The sequence below is a fragment of the Myotis yumanensis genome, unplaced genomic scaffold (genome assembly GCF_028538775.1).
Source record: "Myotis yumanensis isolate MYYU_CA2020_CCGP unplaced genomic scaffold, mMyoYum1.0.hap1 SCAF_1, whole genome shotgun sequence".
NCBI classification, from domain to species: Eukaryota; Metazoa; Chordata; class Mammalia; order Chiroptera; family Vespertilionidae; genus Myotis; species Myotis yumanensis.
In genome coordinates this window covers 141,783,910-141,807,363 of record NW_027223752.1, presented here as the reverse complement: position 1 = coordinate 141,807,363, position 23,454 = coordinate 141,783,910, and the positions used below count along the sequence as shown (strand labels likewise).

General features: G+C 41.7%; 1 protein-coding gene across 8 annotated transcripts in view; it reads right to left on the bottom strand.

Moving 5' to 3' along the window:
- CACNB2 (calcium voltage-gated channel auxiliary subunit beta 2) overlaps window positions 1-23,454 on the bottom strand; it is a 359,416-nt gene that overhangs the window by 3,405 nt on the left and 332,557 nt on the right. For all 8 annotated transcript variants that reach the window (XM_070432451.1, XM_070432470.1, XM_070432461.1 and 5 more), the window contains 3 exons: window positions 14,300-14,409; window positions 2,225-2,376; window positions 289-384 (listed from right to left, as the gene is read on the bottom strand). In XM_070432451.1, coding sequence (XP_070288552.1) covers window positions 289-384; window positions 2,225-2,376; window positions 14,300-14,409 — 358 coding nt within the window. The remainder of the gene's footprint in view (window positions 1-288; window positions 385-2,224; window positions 2,377-14,299; window positions 14,410-23,454) is intronic.

Sequence of the window (23,454 nt, the reverse complement as noted above, 5' to 3'; positions counted from 1 at the left end):
ATAGACCAAGTTTTTGAAGTTACCATCTTGTTCATTTAAGATACAAATGAGGTGTTTATTTACAAAGCGAGGTGACCACAGAACTTGCCATAGCTTTTTGTAAGCCATGATTGGGGCAAGTGTTCATGGCAGGAAGTAGGACAGTTCACTTCTTTGGAATGATGCTCACTGCTAAGTGGCGAGGATTCTTTCCCCCACCAGGCATGTAACCGTCTGCTTTTTGTTTTTTAATTCAATGCCAGGTCTGATCTCTTCATCTGGATTATAGTGTATAGAGAGAGGACTTACTGGAGGACACTGAGACAGTTTATCAGCTGCTACCATCTGGACATTGAGGTGTTTAGCTTGAGATTTTCCTCGGGATTTTATTAACCTTTGTAAAACCTGTAAAAGATAAGATTTTTAAACAGAAGGATATTTGCACTCAGATCAATGACAAGATTCACCACTCACTCCTTTCTCTGGGGACTTTTATATATATAGTACAAATGGCTTATAATAAATTGAGCTATGAAGATTATCTGCAAAATTGATATGTTCACATAACTCTTCAGAGCTTATTCTGAGTCCCTTTTCAAGGCTAGCAGTTATCAGACTTTTTGTCTCATGACCCCTTTGTTTTAAACAGTTCTTGAGAAACCCAAAAAGTTTTTTTTTAATTGATTTCAGAGAGGAAGGGAGAGGGAGAGAGATAGAAACATCAATGATTAGAGAATCATTGATGGGCTGCCTCCTGCATACCCCCTACTGAGGATCGAGCCTGCAACCCGAGCATATGCCTTTGACAGGAATCGAACCCAGGACCCTTCAGGCCACAGGCTGATGCTCTATCCTCTGAGTCAAACTGACTAAGGCCAACATGTATTTCTTTATGTGAACTACTAGAGGCCCGGTGCAAGGATTTGTGCACCGGTGGGGTCCCTCGGCCTGGCCTACGGACATCCCCCAAAGGGTCCTGAATTTCGAGAAGGCACAGGCCAGGCCGAGGGACCCCACCATGCACGATTGGGGCCAGGGAGGGACTGCGGGAGGGCTCCAGGGCACGTCCAGCCCGTCTCGCCCAGTCCCCATCGGCTGGACCCCAGCAGCAAGCTAACCTACTGGTCGGAGCATATGTGTGAAGAAAATCCAGCCTTCTAAAAATGTGTAGTTGGGATAAGGAATATTTTAGTAGCCTTTTCAGATAATTGTGGATATTTCTTGTAGTGTGGAAACAACACTAGTTTCTTAGGGACTAGTTGCTATGTGAAACATGAAACAATATCAATGAACTTTTCTTGTTCTGTTACATAAATTCCATTGGCCTATCTTGGAATTTGAATGGGTCTTTAGCGTGCATAATTTGTAGCATCATTCATTGATCATTTGGCAAATAATGGTTCACTGAGTTTTTCAGATCTTCCAAATGTCAACACACTTCATTATACAAGATTAAAACCTATGTTAATATTATTGATCTCATTAGAAAAGTCTTTATCTATTGGGAAGTTGCCAAGCTCTCAAAGGTGGATACAAGTTTTCTAAAACTCGACTTTTTCTTTGAAACTTTGAGTTTTATCATTGGTAACAAAGGCTATTTGCTGTTTCCTTGATGTGATACCAAAGTCTGAGTAAGTATAGCCTGTCAGTTTTTCTTTCATATAAAAATGGTATTCCATGAAGAAAGTGGCTAGTTAGTTCACAACTCAAATAATCATACCCATGCGTGTCCTCAAGATAACTAACCTACTTGGGTATATGCAGTTCTTGTGTACTTCCTATTTCATTACTCAGAATATTTAATAAAATTAAGTGAAACTGGTTATTTGGATTTATTTATTTATTTATTAATTAATTAATTAATTAATTTATTTATTTAAAACTGACTGCTAGTACTGACTGGTACCAGAATCTTGATTCATGCTAAGACACATGCAGTTTTACCTACCATTGCTTTTGCACCATTATCAAAAGTGTGAAAAGGGTGAATGGTGTTTAGTATTATGGAAATAGTTTTGGCCTTGTGAACGCTCTGAAAATGTCTTAGGACCCCCAGGGGTTCTGCCACACTTTGAGAATCATCTGTGCTAAGCCATGAAACTAATAATCATGCTTGGCCTCTTATCAATCTTAAAAATGGACAAACATCTCTTCAAACTCTCTATGATGGATAAAGACGTAGCCTGTTGTAACTGCAAAACAACAAACAAACTGGGATTATAGAGCAAACAGCAAGCCTACTTACCTTAGGAGAAGAAATCTTTACATAAACTATAATAGGGGCCAAAGAGGTTTTACTGAGTTGAGCTGGATGATTAATAGTGTCCGCATCAAGGACTACCAGTTGCAATGTTCTTGCAAGTTCAAAAATCCTTTCTATTTCACTCTGAACTTCCGCTGTAAAAGGTTAAGCAGAGATCGATTACTTCAAGTACAATATTTTTAGAGCAAATTGAGATAAAGTTAAATGGTACATGATTTCTTCAACAGGAAGGTATGTAGGTCAGCCATTAGGTTATGTTTATAGGCAATAGAGCTGATAAAAGCCTTTTCTTCATAACACCTTACAAATTTAGGGAATTCCTCTCTCAATCGGCTATAACATTTACTTCCAGTATTAATACTATTTCTGAGAGTCAACATTTCTGGCTCCCTCTGCTGACTTATTTTTTGTGCTGCAAAACTCCATTCTGGGAAATCATTTCATAAAACTGTTATACAATAGAAACTTAAGGGATAACTTTTATGTGTGGTTCTGACCACTTTACACTAGTAACCGTCACCAGCTTTCCTCTCACTGCATGGGCTTATCTGTGTTTATCACCTATTGTATGCTTTCTGGATATGATGGAGCCTACATATTTTTTTTCCCCTGGGGGGCGGTAGGGCCTACATATTTTTATTAGCAACCTAAAATACAATGTACACGAGGGGAGACATTATGAGTCTCTATAACAAACTTGTCTAGAAACACACTAATCATATATTCCACCAACTAACGAATGGTCCTGTAACATTCAGGTTTAAAAGGGCAGTTATCTGTTAGAGGCAGCACTACACAAATATGAGTTATAAAACATACAGTTATAAAACATCCCTCTGATCCCTTGGGGGATGTCCACCTGCCGTGGGAAAACTTATCAAACATATCAAAATCTACTTGAACACCAAAAAAATTTTACTCAGTTCATCTACTTCTTCATGATCTCCCCAGAATCTAAAACAGGACTATCCAGTAGAATTTTCTGTCATGATGGAAATATTCTATATCAATGCTGGCCTGTATGATAGCTGCTAACCACATGTGACTATTGAGCATCTGAGATGTAGCTGGTGTGAACGAGCAACTAAATTTTAAAAATGTAATTTAAATAATTTAAAAGTAAATAGCCAGAGAAGCTCCTGTCCTAGGCAGCACAGGTCTATAAATCATAATACGTATCTTGTGCTGCCCACTGAAATCATGAAGGACCAATTCCATGAGACTCTGGACCTACAGAAAAAATTAAGACTCCAGACCTGAAAATCAAAATTAAGCTTTTGGAGCTACCAGTTTATAAAAAAAAACAAACACAGAAAACAGACAATCACACAAACGATTCAGATCGGACCCCTATGGAATAAGTGACCCAGTTTCTCCAAGTAAAAAATTACAAGGAAATAAAAAAAGACAACACAGACATAAAAGTACAGGTTAAGAGACTCAAGGACCTGTGAACCAATCACAATGGATGAACTTTATTTGGATCCCGACTCAAGAATAGTAATACATATTTTTATAATATGAAAATGAATAAAATATTTAGTCTATATAAAATGACAATTGGGAAATATGTGGCTGACTGGAAATATGAGTTAGGGATAGTGGTGTTATGGTTTAAATAAAGAGTCCCTACTGTTTAGAAATACATAATGAAATATTTACAGATAAAATCATATGATATTTGTGATTTGCTCCAAAATAATCCACAAACAGTTGGGGAGGAAAGGGAGGACTGGAAAGGAAACAATTTTGGCCATGAATAGGTGATGGTTGAAACTGGGTAATGAGTACCTGAAGTCCTGTATATTTTTTACATTCATATTCACTTAAATTACCTCAAATAACAGTTTTAAAAATGAAAATGGCATTCTGTTCATTCCTTTCATAATGTTCTAAAACATTACTAATACTATTGTTTACTCTAACTCTTCTCTGTTGACCTTTAAACTTAAAAAAATACATATTTTTATTGATTTCAGAGGAGGAGGAGGAGAGACAGACAGAAATATCAATGATGAGAGAGAATCATTGATTGGCTGCCTCCTGCACAACCCCCAACGGGGGACCAAGCCCGTAACCCAGGCATATGCCCTTGACTGGAATCAAACCCGAGACCCTTCAGTCCACAGGCTGACACTCTATCCACTGAGCAAGACGAGCTAGGGTGATCTTTAAATTTTTATTTCAATTACTAGAGGCCTGGTACACGAAAATTTGTGCACTGCGGGGGAGGGGGGGAGCATCCCTCCCCTTCGAGTCAGGCATCCCTCTGGGAGCCTGGGAGCCCTTGGGGGATGTCCACCTGCCGGCTTAAGGCCACTCCCCAGGGGAACAGGCCTAAGCTGGCAGTCAGACATCTGTCTGGCAGCCCAGAAGCCCTCGGGGGATGTCCACCTGCCAGCTATTTGCATGTATATGTACACACATATGTATCTATATACATCCATGTAATTATTCAAAGTATATGTATACATGCATATACACACATACATATTCATATGTGTATATATTTAAAAGATTTTAGTTTTAGATATATGTATATATACTGAGTGGCCAGATTATTATGACCACCTGACTTTGTAGGCAAATTAGCTATAATTTAGCACTGAAGTTGCTAGCGGGCCAGACCATTATAAATAGGGAAGCAGGTTGTTTACCATGACAGAAGTGATTTTTTTTCTGAAGATATGGGTAAATGATGCGATTTAACAGTCTTTGAACATGGGATATGGAGATTATATATATATATATATATATATATATATATATATATATATATTCTCTGAGTGGCCAGATTATTATGACCACCCCATCAGTACTGCGTTGGGCCACCTTTTGCCTTCAATACTGCGGCGATTCTTCTTGGCATTGACTCCACGAGATGTTGAAAGGTGATGTGAGGAATCTGACACCATGCCTGATGAATAGCACTGTCCAGTTCTGTGAGATTTGATAGTTGTGGAACCAACTGCCTGATGGCTCTTTTAACTTCATCCCACAAATGCTCAATTGGATTGAGATCTGGTGATTGTGGGGGCCACCTAAGCAAGGTAAAGTCTCCCTCATGTTCTTGAAACCACTCCTGCACAATATGAGCACCGTGGCATGGCGCACTGTCTTGTTGGAAGAAGCCATCTCCATTGGGATACGCCATCAACATGATAGGATGAACTTGATCAGCAACGATACTTAGGTATGTTGTGCTATTCGGACACTGTTCCACATGAATTAAAGGGCCCAAATCATGCCAGGAAAACATGCCCCAAACCATAACACTGCCCCTACCAGCTTGAAGGGTTGTACTCATGCATGTGGGATGCATGCTTTCGTGCTGTTTCCATCAAATTCTCACTCTGCCATCTGCATGATGCAACTGGAAACATGATTCATCAGACCACATGACTTTTTTCCTATGCTCGACTATCCAATCCTCGTGTTCCTGTGCGAACTGGAGACGTTTTATCTTGGTAACTGCAGACAGCAAAGGTGTTCGAACAGGCCTTTGGCTTCCATATCCCATACGATGCAGTGTACGGCTAATTTGCCTACAAACGTCAGGTGGTCATAATAATCTGGCCACTCAGTGTGTGTGTGTATATGTGTGTATATATATATGTGTGTGTGTGTGTGTGTGTGTGTGTGTGTGTGTATATATATATATATATATCCCATGTTCAAATGCTGTTAAATCGCATCGTTTACCCATATCTTCAGAAAAAAATCACTTCTGTCATGGTAAACAACCTGCTTCCCTATTTATAATGGTCTGGCCCTCTAGCAACTTCAGCGCGAAATTATAGCTAATTTGCCTACAAACGTCATGTGGTCATAATAATCTGGCCACTCAGTGTATATGTGTATACCCTGTATATACAGCATACACACACTTTAACAGCTGGTAGATCAATTCTGAAAATGAGATGTATTTTAATAAGCACTGCCTTTAGAATTATTCAGAGCGTGTGTAGACATTTTGGGGGGACACCCTCCATACTTAAAACTAAAATTGTACATGGGGCCTTTTGGGGGAGGTCACTGGGGGACAGCTCCCTAACCTTCACTGCTTATCTCTCCGCAATGGGTTAGAGTTTCCGTAATTGCCACATCCCATCCTTAGGAGGTATCACCTTGCTGGGTGGAGCTGAAGCGTGGGGAGTGCTGACTCAGGCTGCAAGAACCAGGAGGTGGGGACAGAGAACTGGCTTCCTGGTGCCTCCAGGGCTGTGAGGTGGGGCCCATAGGTGAGTGAGCCCCTCCCAGCTCCTGAGAGGTGGTGGGCAGGCACCAGTTTAGATAACAGAGGATCTGAGAAAAGGTTTGTGATGCTGTACACGACTGCAGTCCACCTTCTCCGTAGCCATTTGCTGGGGAAGAGGGTTATTTCCGAGAGTTTCCTGGGGAGAGCAGGCAGCTTTCATTCCGTGCCGTGGCCTGGTATCAGCCTCCCTTACTCATCACGAGGTAATGTCCCCAGCCCACTGCAGCATGCAACTTTTTATCTTAGAAAAAGGACATAACAGCCGAAACCGGTTTGGCTCAGTGGATAGAGTGTCGGCCTGTGGACTGAAAGGTCCCAGGTTCAATTCTGGTCAAGGGCATGTAACTTGGTTGTGGGCACATCCCCAGTGGGAGATGTGCAGAAGGCAGCTGATCGATGTTTCTCTCTCATCGATGTTTCTAACTCTCTCTCTCCCTTCCTCTCTGTAAAAAATCAATAAAATATATTTTTAAAAAAAGAAGAAAAAAAAGAAAAAAGACAGAACATAATGCTGGATGCGCCAAGAACGGGTCATTTCAGAAGGTGGTTTTTCTGCTGCTCAGGGTCCATTTCTCACTTCCCATTGTCCGTGGAGTTAAGCAAGGACTAACACAGCCCAAAGGAGGTTGCCATGAGGGCCAAACAGACTGCAACTCAGGAGAAAAAAAATTCAGAAGTGCATGTCCTGTGTCACAGCACTGCCTGTCAGCCATCAGAACCACGTGTAACATATATGAGAGTCACACTGTGCCAGGGGCTGGCTTGCGTAGCCCTCACCAAAAACAAAAATAAAAAAGTGGGACTACATCAAACTAAAAACCTGCACAGCAAAGGAAACCATCAAGAAAATCTGAAATGAGAATACTTGCAAATCATATATCTGATAGGGGGTCAATATCCAAAATTTATAAAGAACTCATACAACTCGCCTTGACTGGTTTGGCTCAGTGGATAGAGCGTCGGCCTGCGGACTCAAGGGTCCCAGGTTCGATTCCGGTCAAGGGCAGGTACCTTGGTTGCGGGCACATCCCCAGTAGGGAGTATGCAGGAGGCAGCTGGTCGATGTTTCTCTCTCATCGATGTTTCTAACTCTATCCCTCTCCCTTCCTCTCTGTAAAAAGTCAATAAAATATATTTTAAAAAAAACACAATCTGATTTTAAAATGGGCAGAAGCTCTGAACAGACATTTTTTCAAAGAAGACATAAGGTGGCCAGTTACCTGAAAAGGTGTTTGACATCACTAATCATCAGGGAGATGCTAATCAAAACCATAGAAGGGCTACGCAAGCCAGCCCTCACATCATCACATCATACCTGTCAGAATGACTATTACAAAAAAGTTAACAAGTGTTGCCCTGGCTGGTATGCCTCGGTTGGAGTGTCATCCCCTGCACTGAAGGGTCTCAGGTTTGATTCCTGGCAGGGCATCCGACTTTTCATGATAATGAAGAGAGTGAAGAGGAAATGCTGGTGGGGCCAACCCACATGTGAAAGCAGCCTTTCTGTCCGGCCCTTCCTTAGGGGTTTGCCGGGGTAGCTGTTCTCTGCTGAGGGGACCGTCCGTCTGCCCAGGAGTCAGGCCCCGGCTTCGCTGTTCCCTGTGACTACGGAGCCTGGTTGTGGGAGGCGCCCAGCCACCCAGACCTCTGGGGTGTTCACATAATGTTTCTTTCTCTTCCTCTCCCTTCCTTTCTCTCTAAAATCAATACAAAATTATCCTTGGGTGAGGATTAAAAAAATAAAAGTCACTTGGCTGGCATGGCTCAGTGGTTGAGTGTTAGGCTAGATTCCTGGTCAGGGGACATACCTGGGTTGTGGGCTCAATTCCCAGTGTGGGGTGTACAGGAGGCAGCCAATTAATAATTCTCTCTCATCTTGATGTTTCTATCTGTCCCTCTTCCTCTCTGAAATCAAAAATATATTACAAATAAATAAATAAAAGTCAACAAGTATTGGCAAGGATGTAAAGAAAAGGGAACCCTTGTGCACTGTTGATGGAAATATAAATTGGTGCAGACACTACAGAAAACAGTATGGAGGTTCCTCAAAAAATTAAAAATAAAACTATCATATGATCCTTCAGTTTCACTTGTGGGTATTTTAGTGAAAGGAAAACACTAACTTCACCATGTTCATTGCAGCCAAGACATGGAAGTAATCTAAGTGTACACTGATGGAGGAATGGATAAAGAAAATGTGATATATGTGTGTATTTTATATTTAATTTTATTTTGCCATAACAATGAAATTTTGCCATTTGTAATATGGATGGACTTTAAAGGCATTGTGCTAAGTGAAATAAGTCAGACAGAGAAAAACAAATACTATATATGTGATAAATCTCACCTATATGTGGAACTCAAAATAACAAAAATAAAAACCCAAAACACCAAACTCATAGATACAGAGACCGGATTGATGTTGCCAGAGGTATGGGATGGGAGGTGAGCCAAACAGGTAAAGGAGGTCCAAAGCCACAAATTTTGAGTGATAAAATAAAGAAATCTGGGGATGTGATGTATGGCATGGTGACTATACGAATAGTTAATGATACTGTATTGTATATTTGAAAGTTGCTAAGAGAGTAGATCTTAGAAGTTCTCATCACAAGAAAAAAATGTGTAACGATGTGTGGTGATAGATGGTAACTGGACTTCTTATCATGATCATTTCACAACGTATATATGATCTTTATCTTGTATACCTGAAACTAATATGTTATATGTCAGCTATATTGCAATAAAAAGATTTTGATCACAAAGATTTTCATTATGTGCTCAGTTAATGAGAACTTATTCACACAGTCACAGAATTCTACACTTTAAGTATAAACTCATGCTCGGCCTCCAAACCAGGAGATCAGGGTTCGATTCCTGGTCAGGGCACATGTCTGGGTTGCGGGCTAGATCCCCAGTAGAGGGTGTGCAGGAGGCAGCCAATCCATGATTCTCTCTCATCATTGATGTTTCTCTCTCTCCCTCTCCCTTCCTCTCTGAAATCAATTAAAAAGAAAAATATATATATATATATAATTTCATGTGTTCAGAGGTTTGAGCACAATTATTTTTTTACTGATTATAAATGTCGTATGTGTTCATTAAATAAAATCCAGATAACTGATAAACAAAACAAAATAATTCATTATCTTATATATTCATGTTTTATTAATATGTCAAAATATTAATATATGTATCATGTATATGTGTGTATATTTACATTTATATATATTTACATATATATATATATGTATATATATATAGTATTCTTACATACAAAAATAATGATACTTTTTAAACTACGGGTGAAAATGAGATATTTTTAAAGATTTTAAAATGGCTTTTCAGAATCCCAATGCAACATATTAGTAAATAAACCTTAAGAAAAAATGACTAATAAATTTTGAAGAAAATATTTTTAATGTCCAAGTAAAACGGATGACTTAAAAAAGAAATGTATTCCTACTAGGGGTTTTCTTTGACAGAGTACATCATGCTCAGAATTTATTTTAAAAAAAGAATTTAAAGACTTATCTGACATTCATTTCTGAAACTGAAAAGAGGTCCTTTAGAGTTGTCCTAACTAGTGCAAGAATGCACCCTCAGCAAAGATGAGGCCACTCTTACTCATCTGTCCACATCCTAGTCTCCTATACACACTGAATTAAAACTGGTGCTTCTAAAATGAACAATTTGTTGTTGTTGATACTTTATGTACTAAAAGCAGTACTCAGGAACAGTCATCATGTCCAAGGCATGAAAGAAGTTTCAGTAATCAAACAATACTATAGAGGGAGGAGGTTGTTACTTTCATTGTAGCTAGTGTTGGAGGGCATCTAAGTGGTCCGTTAGGAATTAATAAGACCTTGAGGCAGCCCTTGTATCAGTTATTCAATAATTCCAATGCCATTTTCATAATCACCACTAAACATAAAACCCTGATTTTAACAAATGCTTAAAGGAGGAAATCTTAAAACCCGCTCTAAGACCCGATTCCTTTCCCCCAGCCAGTAAGTTCTGCCTCTGTGTGTCCTCTCAGGCACCCAGGTGGCTTGGGGCAGAAACTAGGCTTCCTCACTTCACAGAGCTGTGTAATCCTTGGGTAACATGCTTACCTTCTTGGAGTCTAAGTATTTCTGTAAAGTGGAAATGAGGACTAAATGAACCAACACGCAAAGCACCTATCACAGTGCCTGGCCCATAATACATACTAATGTCAAGTATGGCTTTGTACCTACCTCTGTTAACACGTATCTGACTGTATTTCAATGATGTGATTAAAAACATTTCCAATAGGCTGTGACCTGACCAAAGCCTGGGGACAACATATCATTACTTGTAAGTCTTCCCTCAGTACAGTACCTAGTACCTAGTTGGCACTCAAAACGTGTGTTGAAGGAGTGAGTCAACTCAATAAGGCAATGAGATGATTTTGTAAAATTAGTGTAGGTAAAAGCTGCTGTTGCTCTCTGCTTCCTGCTGCTGTGTCGGCAAGGTGGGGGAGCTGAGCTAGCTCGAATAAAGACTCTTATGCTTTTGCATCGGACAAAAAAAAAAAAAAAAAAAAAAAAAGCTGCTGTTGTAGAAAAAAGTAATTAAATAAATCTTAAAAAATGTGAATAAGAAGTTGACTACCAAAATATATTTAGATGAAGTGAAGTGCTTTCTTTGGGTAGAGATATTCCTGTAGCTGGGCCATCAGAGCGACGTCATGGAATAAGTGCGCTGATTTCACAAGACAGCACAGGTACCATGGTAATGGATAGTCAAAACATGAGACTCATCAGATCAACCAGGCCCATAAATTACATATTTACTTGCAGGCCTAATTTTATAGCCTATTATCAACCCTTCATTCCCTATATATTCTTTGTTTTTTCTTAAGACAGATGGTCAAGATAATGAGTTTATCTATCTTCGAAGTTCACTCTTTCCTCTGTTATCTGCTCAGTATTCTCTAATTCAGTGTTTGTGGGGACATAACTACCATGAATATTGAGAATCAACTGCATCTTAAGCTCGCCCTCTCTGCTGAGTTGCAGATCTGTATATACAATTGCCTGCTGGGTATGTGGATGCTCCATAACACTGCAAATCCGACATGTTTACAAATGTAGCCATCACCTTCCTTATCCTCTCCCCAGTCCACTCCCCCAAATAAAGACCCCTCATCCTAAACCCCTAAACCTCTTATCCTCAGAATAACACCATCACTCACTCAGTTTCTCAAAGCAAAAAGCTGAAAACCATCCTGGAGTTTTCTCCTACATGTTCCCCATTCAACAGACTGGCAAATCCTGACTGATCTCCGATTTATTTCATTGTCCTTATTCCCTCTGCCACTGTCTTACTTCAGGCCTCTTATTCTCTAACTTGAATGGTGACAGCACCCTCCTAAATGACCACCCTGTCCAAGTCTTGCCTCCCCCCCACCTCCCCTGCTAATACAAGGATTCTTGTAAGGCACCAATTTTATTATGTACCTACTAGAGCAGCGGTTCTCAACCTGTGGGGCGCGACACCTTTGGGGGTCAAATGACCCTTTCACAGGGGTCGCCTAAGAAAACACATATATAATTACATATTGTTTTTGTGATTAATCACTATGCTTTAATTATGTTCAATTTGTAACAATGAAATTGGGGGTCACCACAACATGAAGAACTGTATTAAAGGGTTGTGGCATTAGGAAGGTTGAGAACCACTGTACTAGAGCCTCGATGCATGAAATTCGTGCAAGGGGCTTGGCCCTCACAGCCGAGGCAGCTGCTGCCGCCTCAGCTTCATCTGGAAGGTCGTTCAGCCATCCGGCCTAATTAGCATATTATGCTTTTATTATTATAGATTATTGTAGATATTATATTTCTACACAGAGTGCACTATTTCTGAAGCTGCTTCCACAGAATCCTAATTTTTCCTCACTTCCACCGGCCTGTTCCATGATCTTTCCCACAATGCTGTCAGTGATTCTTCTAAAAACACTTCCCTGCTTATGTACAGCTTCCTATCACATCTACACTAAAAGGCCTACAAAGTCCTACATGATGAACACATCAGACATGCTCCTGCCTCAGGGCCTTCTCACTTACAGTTTCCTCTGCCCAGAATACTCTTTCCTCAAAAGGCTACAGAATTCACAACCTAAATCCTCCTGCCAAAATATCACTCCTCAGAAAGGCCTCCCCTGACATCCCCATATAAAATCACACCTTCCTCCTCAGCTTGCTCTCTGTCGCTTGGCCTGCTTCTTCTGGGACTCATCAACCACTGACTGACTGGATCTGTCTACATCTACTAGCTTTGCCATGTCTTCCCTGCGAAACAAGAGCTCTATGAGAGTTAGGACTTAGTGTCCTTCACTTTAATGTCCCTGGCACATAGCATAATGTCCAGCATGTGGTTGGTAATCCAGTTTTGTTCAATGGATGAATAAATGCCTAAAATCTACATGGCTCCGTATGTCTTAAGGATAAGCTCCAAACTTTCAAATATCTTCCCCTGCCTATCTCTGGTGTCATTTCCCACCTCTTTTTATTTATTTACTAGAGGCCTGGTGCATGAATTCGTGCATGGGTGGGGGTGGGGGAGGCAGGGGAGGTTGGCCGCCGGCCCCAAGGAGGGAGCGGGCTCTCAGCCCCCCTGGGAAAGCGGCCGCATCTGCTGTCACCCACCCCTGGTTCCCTGTCCCAGCCCAAAGGCCCTGGTGGGGTCAGGAGAGGAGGTGACAGTCGCCGGGCTGGGCAGACTGAAGGGACAGATGCCAGACATAGACGCCACCGTAGGAGCCCCGCCACCGCGCGGTTCCCTGCCTCCCCCACCTCCTTCTCTTGCAGCCGTGTTGCCACCGCGTGGCAGTCGGCCCCCAGGGAAGGGAGAGGATGGGAGCCAGGCTAACCCTTGTGTCAAGGCTGACTTTGAATAGATCGCAGCGAGGGAGCTGCTCTGCCATGTAGGAAACCCTGACCCAGAAGCAGGTCTCTACAAATGGCTTAGCACCAGGGGCCGATGGGAACTAGGTGGCCAGGGGGAGGGGCCACAGGAGGTTGGCTGTGGGAGCACACTGACCACCAGGGGGCAGCTCCTGCATTGAGCATCTGCCCCCTGGTGGTCAATGTGCGTAATAGTGACAGGTCAACTGGTCGTTCTGGTTGTTATGGTCACTTAAGCTTTTACATATATAGATTAAATTTTTTTTAAATTTATTGATTTTAGAGAGAGAGAGGGAGGGTGGAAAGAAAAAGGGGGAGAGAGGGGAAAGGGGAGAGGGAGATCAATTTGTTATTCCAATTACCGATCTTACTGATAAATTCATTAGTTGATTCTTGTATGTGCCCTGACCAGGACTCCCAACCTTGGCATATTGTGATGATGCTCTAACTTACTGAGCTACCTAACCCATCTCTCTTTTTTAAAAAACCATTCACTCAACCAAAGTAAAGCATCTATTTTTTTCAGAAGCCTATTGTTGAAAATCCCTTTTCACCCTTTTCCCTTTTTTCCTGGCTAAACCCTATCATGCAAAGCCAGGAATTTTTTGAATCTGTAGACACTGAAGCTCCCAGAAGTGAAACAACCACAACCAAAACATTCATGCTGACAGCCTGTGGAATTTTTAACTCAAAACTATCATAACAAATTCCTCATGCCTTGAAATCACTGCGACGGCAGCACTAGCTGCTGGCAGCACGTGTCTCTTTCTTCTCGGCTCTATGACACATGGAATTACCATGTTGTTAGATCTCATTGGCAGCCTCAGGGAGAAGTGTTGAAATAGCTTAAGTTCATAAGCAGCGCACACTTACCTAGGCTTGACCTTGTGTTGGACCGCTCTATGATTGCGTGCTTACTGGGGTTATTTAACACTGAGCGTTTGGCCAGCGAGATGTCAGCAGTGACCCTTGTGATGGATATCCTGTTGGGGAAAAAGTAACAGAAGACCCTGAGGTTATTAATTGATTAAAAATGGACAGAAATTCATGCCTCAAACTCATCTAAGTATGAAACATATATATTATGACCATATTTTCAAACAAAAAAAAATGTTAGGTACTTGCTCATTCATTATTTTTATCCTGTACTACTTAGCTTACCACTTACTGGTTCTTTGCCAAGTGCCAGGCATGTACTAAGCATTATCTCATTGCTGGGACTATCTCTTTACATGATCCCCAAAGCTCTAGCAATGAGGTTTATTATCAGACCACTTTTGTTGATGAAGAAAATGCCTCAGAGGTAGGTTTTTTCATTCAAGGTTACATATGAACTAAAAATGACGAAGCTGGGATTTGAGCCCAGGCTCCTTGAGCTATATTCAGCCCTTGTGTTATAGGCCCTCCCCTAAGTATGGTGCTGTGATTGGCATGAAAATGAGTAAGAACAAGATTAACATGGTCTTTCCTCCCAGAGCTGAGTCTAGAGGCAGAGATCAGCAATAAAGAAGAAAATAGATTAGTAAAGTGATTAAAGTTTAAGATGACTGTTGTGAAGGGGACACAGAGGGTGTTGTGACAGTAGTTGGGGGGAGGGGTCATTTTTGTTAGGGTAGAAATGAGAACAACAAAATTTGCAAGCCAGAAGGTGCAAATTACTTAGACTGGAGACAGCTGAATATACCAGCCAGCAGTAGCAACAGGTGTGGGAAAAACTAGAAGGGTCACAATACCTTTGAAGAAGGTGAAAGGGAGACTGGAAACAGGAAGTTTGGTTAGAAGTGTTTCAGAGTTAGAGCCCTTCACCTCCCGTCTGCTACCTCAAGTCACCAGGTGACCATCCTTTCCCTATGGCTGGCTTACACTTTACAGGCAAGAAAAGAGAGAGTCTCTGAGGGGACCCGAGACAGAGCACAGAAGACATATTATTTGGAAAAGAAAGGATTCTAAAGAGAAGATTTTTCTCTGGGGAATCTGACCTCCAAAGAGGAAAGACCCAAAGGTAATGACATTGGTGGTTTTCTACATAGATGTCCAGGGAGGCTGTCCTGCAAGGCAACAAAGTTGACAAGCTCCACCAATGGGCACAATTTCCAACTGATTATCTCAAGTCCCATTCTTAAATTTGAGCCCTGCAATGTTCACTGGGCATTCTTAGGCAAACCCCTCACATGAGAGACCAAAACAAACAAAAAAACACAACTATTAGTAACATTCAAAGTTGAAAGCTAAGAAATGAGTATAACTATGTACTAGGACAAATATCTATTTCAAAAAAGAAAGAGATTTTGGAAATTAAATATATAACAGTAGAAACAAAAATTCCTAGCTCTTCTTTTGAATTTTTGTTTCTATATACAGAATGGCTATCATCAACAAATCAACAAATGACAAGTGCTGGCGAGGATGCGGAGAAAAAGGAACCCTCCTTCACTGCTGGTGGGAATGCAGACTGGTGTAGCCACTGTGGAGAACAGTACGGAGTTTCCTCAAAAAACAAAAAATGGAACCCCCGTTTGACCCAGTGATCCCACTTCTAGGAATATGTCCCAAGAAACTAGAAACACCAATCAGAAAGAATATATGCACCCCTATGTTCATAGCGGCACAATTTACCATAGCTAAGATTTGGAAACAGCCTAAGTGCCCATCAGCAGATGAGTGGATTAAAAAACAGTGTTATATCTACACAATGGAATACTATGCTGCTGTAAAAAGGAAAGAACTCCTACCATTTGCAACAGCTTGGATGGTCCTGGAGATCATTATGCTAAGCAAAATAAGCCAGTCAGAGAAAGATAAATATCACACGATCTCACTCATTTGTGGAATATAATGAACAACATAAACTGATGAACAAAAACAGATCCAGAGACAGAGAAGCATTGATCAGACCATCAAATCTCAGAGGGAAGGTAGGGAAGGATGGGTGGGGGTAAGGGGGAGAGATCATCCAAAGGACTTGTATGCATGCATATAAGCATAACCAATGGACACAGACACCAGGGGGGTGAGGGCATGAGTGTGTGTGTGGGGGTGGGGGGTAATGAGGGGATAAGGACACATATGTAATACCTTAATCAATAAAGAAAAAAAAACACACAAAAGAGCTAGAAGATAAAGTTAAGGACATCTTCTAAAGGGTAAAACTGAAGTGACAAAGATGGAAAATAGAAGAAAGGTATGAAAATTAGAGAGTTATCTAGAAGGTCCAACTTCAAAATAAAAAGATGTCCACAAAAAAGAGAATAATGAAATAGAAAACAGGAAACTAAAAAAAAAAAGAAATCCAGAATTAAGAGTCTGACTTTTCCAAATTGAAAGGGTCCAGCACAAAGGTTGAATGACATGTCTACATAAATTTCATGACACTGGAGACAAAGCAAAATTTCCAGAGGAAAAAACAGGTCCCATGGGGCAAAAAGACTTAAAAATTCTGAGGGGAAATTATTCCAATTAGAATTCCATGACCACTTTAACTATCAATTAAATGGGAGGGTGGATTAACAACATTTTAATTTATTTTTATTTTTAAAAAATATTTTATTGATTTTTTTTTAGAGAAAGGAAGGGGGAGGGAGTGAGGGAGGGAGAGAGAGAGAGAGAGAGAGAAACATTGATGTGAGAGTGAAACACCAATCAGCTGCCTCCTGCACACCCTGACCCGAGATAGAGCCCATAAGCTGGGCATATGCCTTGACCAGGAATCGAACCAGCAACCTTTTTACCATCCAACTGAGCCACACTAGGCGGGGCTAAAGACGTTTTTAGACATTCAGGTCTCAAAGACAGTTTTTATGTACTCTTTCTAGGGAAACTATTAGAGGATGTTGTTGACTGAAATGACAGGGTAAAAAACCCTGAAGGAGACCAGGGGAGCTCCAAAAGAAAAGGTGACAGCAAGCCCAAAGGCAGTGACAAAGGACGCCCCAGAACGGCGAGTGTACCCCGGCACAGAGGGCACCCATCCAGATGGCAGCAGCCCCGAGCGCTCCCAGAAAGATTCCAAAGGACAAAGGTGAGAGACCACCTGGTGCATCTGAATCTACTCTGAGGAGATTCAGACAGCTGGGGGAGGGTCTGGGGCTGAATTAGTGCCAAATACATAGAAAACTAAGCAAGTATAAAAGGTGAAATGATTTATCTCATAGTACCACAAACTCTTATGAAAGAGTAATCACAGTGCATGACATGGCACATTTATATGTTATTTGTATGGCTCCAATACATACTAAAAATGGAGCCAGCCAAACATACCAACTTACCTGTTGAGAGTCTAGAGCAGTGGTTCTCAACCTTCCTAATGCCGCGACCCTTTAATACAGTTCCTCATGTTGTGGTGATCCCCAATTTCATTGTTACAAATTGAACATAATTAAAGCATAGTGATTAATCACAAAAACAATATGTAATTATATATGTGTTTCCCGATGGTCTTAAGCGACCCCTGTGAAAGGGTCGTTCGACCCCCAAAGGGGTCGCGCCCCACAGGTTGAGAACCGCTGGTCTAGAGGCTGAGATGTGTATACAGGTATGTGTGAGAGAGAGGAGGACTGTGCATGAGAGCTACATATCCTCATGGGAGAAATCAATGCGTAATGATTAAGACTGAAAACTCAAGTAGCAAATTAAGTATGTTACTGAGAGGTAAGGAGTGAACACTGAGAAATAGCTAATGCAGTTAACATTGGTTGCCATTGGGATAGCAATGCATTTGGGACCATGTGGAAAGGGATTACTGGATTTTGCAAAAAATGTATCTATACGTCATACAGTCGATCCTTTATGAGTTGGGACCAATTCATGGAGTTTCATACCTACTATCGCCTTCATGATGCAGTATCACTCCATTCCTCCCCAGGTTCCCCTGTGCTACCCCTCTGTGATGGATGCTGCCTCTACCCCGCCTCTGGCAGCCACCGAGCCCTATGGATGCCGTGGGCAGGTCTTCTAGGCAGAGGCAGAGGGAGCACCTGAGGCGCTGGGGATGTACGAGTGCAGCTGGGGGCACCCACGCGCTGCTGATGACCAGAATCTGGGTCCTGTGGCTCTAAAGAGGCTGCCGAGCTTTGGGCACTACCCTGGGATTACAGTGGGGACCAGACAGGAGCGTCTGAACCCATTCAGCAGGAGGACGGGTTTTCTGTAACAGCACGTCGCTCTTTGTCCCCATGCTTTTTCCTTTCTGCACGTGGTGCCGTCCAGCCCGGCGTCCACTGATCTGCTTACGTGACGAGCTGTGTAAGCGGCGTGAACCGGGCCACCACACGATTTCAACTCCTTAACGTATGCTTGGGGAACTGTCATTACTTGAATTTCCACCGGAAAAAAAGTCCTAAGGGCAAAATTCTGGGGACAATTCAGTTTAGAGGAGTAGTTTTCAACCCTCCTCGTACATCAAAATTGCCATATAAGCGTTTACAGTTACATTAGGCCCCGCCCTAGAGATTTGGTTGCAATTAGTCACCAGTGGAATATAAACCCTGGCTTTTTATTTCATTTTTAAAACACTGTAGGTGATACTAATATGCAACCATGGTAGACATCCACTAGTTTAGAAGGAGTTATCTCACATCCAAGGAAATTTTCCACCAAATAAAGTGATGTAATGTTTCCCAGGATTATTGATTTTTGATTAAGATCCCTTTGCACCAGTTTCAACATGTACATATCCCTATAGCAATGCAGTATGAACTCTAGACACTGCAGTGGCAAGAGCTGACAGTTTCAAAACACTGCAAGGGCAACTGAACTCATCACTGACAGTAGCCTTCCTCCTCGTCCCTGATTTCCTTGCTAATCTACCTGTCCTTGTCCTACCAGGTGAATTGGGAAATTGTTTTGTTTACATGACACAGGCGATTAGGGTCATGCAATGTAAGTGGGCTACTCTGTTGCACACGAAGAAAGGAGAATGGTTTGCCATCACTTCTTTGCCCTGGCACACTTAAATGCTGGTGGTTTTTTTTTAAAATATATATTTTTATTGATTTCAGAGAGGAAGGGAGAGAGAGGGAGAGAGAGAGAGAAACATCAATGATGAGAGAGAATGATGGATTGGCTGCCTCCTGCACGCCCCACACAGGGGATCGAGCCCACAACCCGGGCATGTGCCCTGACCGGGAATCGAACCCTGACCTCCTAGTTCATAGGTTGACGCTCATCCACTGAGCCACGCCAGCCGGGCACTTAAATGCTGTTTTAACACTAGGGCCATGCTTCTGACAACTCCCAGGGCCGCAGCAAATGAACGCAAGTAGGTTTAAGGACAGAAAAGAATTCCTATCTAGAATCTTTTCATCACCAACACTTCGTTTCATATTTTCTCCCTCTTGGGTTTTAATTTAAAAATTTTATTTATTTTTAAAAAATCATTATTGTTGAAAGTATTACCAATGTTCCCCCCACCCCCATTGACTCCTTCTAGCCTGCTTCCACCCCCTTGCCCCAGGCCTTCACCACCCTATTGTCTGTGTCCATGGGTTATGCATACATACATGCAAGTTTTTTGGTAGATCTCTTCCCACCCACCCACCCCTGCCTTCCCTCTGAGATTCATCAGTCTGTTCCATGCTTCTATGTCTCTGGATCTATTTGGTTCAACATTTATTTTGTTCATTAGATTCTACATATGAGTGAGATCATGTGATACTTGTCTTTCTCTGACTGGCTTATTTCACTTAGCATAATGCTCTCCCAGGTTCCTCCATGCGGTCTCAGAGGGTAAGAGAGCCTCCTTTTTTACTGCTACATAGTATTCCACTGTGTAAATGTATCACAGCTTTTTTATCCACTCATCTACTGATGGGCACCAGGGCTATTTCCAGATTTTAGCTATTGTAAATTGCACTGCTATGAATATAGGGGTGCAAACAGTTTTTTCTGATTAGTGTTTTGGGTTTCTTAGAATATATTCATGTAAGTGGGATTACTGGGTCAAATGGCAGTTCCATATTTAATTTTTTGAGGAAACTCTATACTGTCTTTCATAATGGCTGCATAGTCTGCATTCCCACCAGCAGTGAACTAGGGTTCCCTTTTCTCCACATTTTCACCAGCACTTATCATTTGTTGATTTGTTGATGGTAGCCATTCTGACAGGTATGAAGTGATACCTCATTGTGGTTTTAATTTGCATCTGTCGGATGATCAGTGCCTTTGAGCATTTTTTCAAATGCTCACTTTAGAGAAGTGTCTATTTAGGTCCGTTGCCCATTTTGTTTGTTTTATTTTATCTTTTAACATGATAATTCATTCAAAGTTGAACTTGAAGATAACCATGGAAGCTGCTGTGACATAAATGGCAAGCCAGTGGCAGCACCTTCAAGTCCTCAGGTGCCAGCATCCAGTGTCCTGCCTGCAAGGATGCCCCCACACACCCAGGGACCCACACAAGGGGCAGGGAATTGTGCAATAACACAAACATTTTGTTAAAAAGAAAATGGAATGGCCATTTGCCTAGGACAGCTTCTATGTCGATATAATGTAGTTGAAGCCGGAATTGTCCCCAGTGACCATGGTCTCTGCTGCTTGTCAGCACGACTCCAAGGAGTGCAGACACTACCTGTACATGAATGAAGGCTCGTGATGGTCAAGGCTGGAGGTCAAAGGTGCCTTTGCCCATTTTTAAATTGGATTGTTTATCTTCCTTTTGTTAAATTGCATGAGCTCTTATATATTTTGGATAAATTTAGTTTATTTAATAGATAATTAATGAGTAATTCACTTTTTCCTTTTAGAATTACGTCTTTTGAGAATTAGTCATACCTGATGCTTCTGCTGACTTTCCACCCTCTGTTGTTATCTTGGCTTGCCAAAAGCAAAGACACTTAATGATTCAGATACTCTGAAGGTCTTGCCAGGAGTAAAAAAAAAAAAAAAAGTTAAAATTGTCTCTGGCTTTTTGAAATTCTGCCTTATAGACTCTGTTACTTCCTTGGAGGGTCTTTCATTGTGATCACAGGCCTAGAAAGTTGAACTCCAGCTCTATGAGTCAAGATGAACCAAGGCAGGCCCATTAATAAGGCCATATGGAAATGACTTCTGACCAGAAACAAAAGATACAACCTGCAGATATTTTGTTTCTGCATTTCTTAAATGAAACCAGTCTGAGTGGCTGATACTTTATAACATGGTCCAAGATACACCCTACGGCTGGAACCTGTCTTCCAAATTAGAAACGCACTCGGGTTTACGGGCTTAAACAGAAGTGGGAAGTCAGGAAATTCCGTCCTGTTTCCCCGTCTCTGGCCTTTAGGAAAGGGTAGCAGGTCACGGAGAGCGTGGTGCCTCCTCCAGCAGAATGTTCTGGGTGCCCGCGCATGGGACAGTTCCAAACTGCGATAAACGACAGAGCCAAGAATAAAGAAGTGAAAGCTAAATGGCCCAATTAGAGGCATGTCTTTTACCCTTGGCCTGAGAGCCTTGGACCAAGCCAAAGGCCCAAGGACGAAGCTGTGTTTCCTGGCACAAAATAAAATATATTTCATAAAGCAATGGAAAACAAAAATGTCCAATTAGGAGCATCTGGTTCGGCAGACTTCGATCATGAAGTCTTTTTTACCTTGAATTGTGTTTTCCTCTTCTGTCTCTTTCCGTCCTTTGCTGGATTACTAACCACACTTGTATCTTCCTATAAAAGTTTCTCCCTCTGTCCTTGCCTCCCCTTCCAAAAGGTCAATATAAATCAGAAATGGTTGCAAAAGCAGGTGTGGTCAAGGGAGAAAGTACTATATTAAGACATCTAAAAGGACACTGAGACCTATAGATGCCATCTATTGTACTCGTATTGTTAGGATAGAAGAAGAAAAGGAATGTGGAGAAGAGAGGCAGCACGTTTACCTTGTTGACAATGCAGAAATACCCACCAGCCCTGTATTTTGAAGTTTCCATTTTAGATTCCTATCAGAAGCTGGCTTAACCTTTCCTCTGGCGCCCACTGGTTATCTGATTCAAGGCTGCCTTTCAATAGACTGTGAGTAAGGTCCTATCTGCTTTTCTCCTCATAATGCCTGGCACAGAGCATATGCTCAATAAGTATTATACAAGCAAGTGGAGGGGAGAGAAGAGGAGAGGAAAAGGAGTAAGTCCAAGATGATTAACATGATACAGCAGACACGGCCCTGGCCTCGTTACCAGTCACTTCCTGCCTACACTTGACTTGAGGAATGTTAAGTAACTTGCCTCTCATATATGCTGTGTCACATCTTGATGTTGTCACACATTTTACACCCTCTGGTGGACATGCCCCTTCTCTTCCTAATTCACTTGGTGGTGAATCATAGGTTCCATTTAAAAGCCCTTCCTGGATGTTGGCATCCCTAAGTCAGTGTTACCCCTTCCTCTGTTTATGCTTCCTGAGCCTTGGACACACATCCGCTGAGCTGCCTTTTCATTTACTTTATATTTTACTGCTTGAGGTTTCAATTTATGGTTTACACATGGGCTCCTTGGAGGCAAAGACGGTGAGTGGCTTCAACATCTCTGCATTTTTCAGCCCTGGCCGGGTAGCTCAGTTGGTTAGAGCATCGTCCCAATACACCAGTGGATCTCAACCTTCCTAATGCCTCGACCCTTTAATACAGGTCCTCACGTTGTGGTGACCCCCAACCATAAAATTATTTTCGTTGCTACTTCATAACTGTAATTTTGCTACTGTTATGAATCGTAATGTAAATATCTGATCTGCAGGATGTATTTTCATTTTTACAAATTGAACATAATTAAAGCATAGTGATTAATCACAAAAACAATATGTAATTATATATGTGTTTTCCGATGGTCTTAGGCGACCCCTGTGAAAGGGTCGTTCGACCCCCAAAGGGGTCGCGACCCACAGGTTGAGAACCGCTGCAATACACCAATGTTGCAGTTTCAATCCCTGGTCAGGGCACATACAGGAATCAACCAATAATGAGAAAGTGTGTGTGTGGTTCCAGAGACCAAACAAAGAATTTAAAAGAGGATGGTGTGTTCCACCAGGTCAATTAAGAGGAGGACAGCAGATTCACTTGGGAATTAGCCTTGTG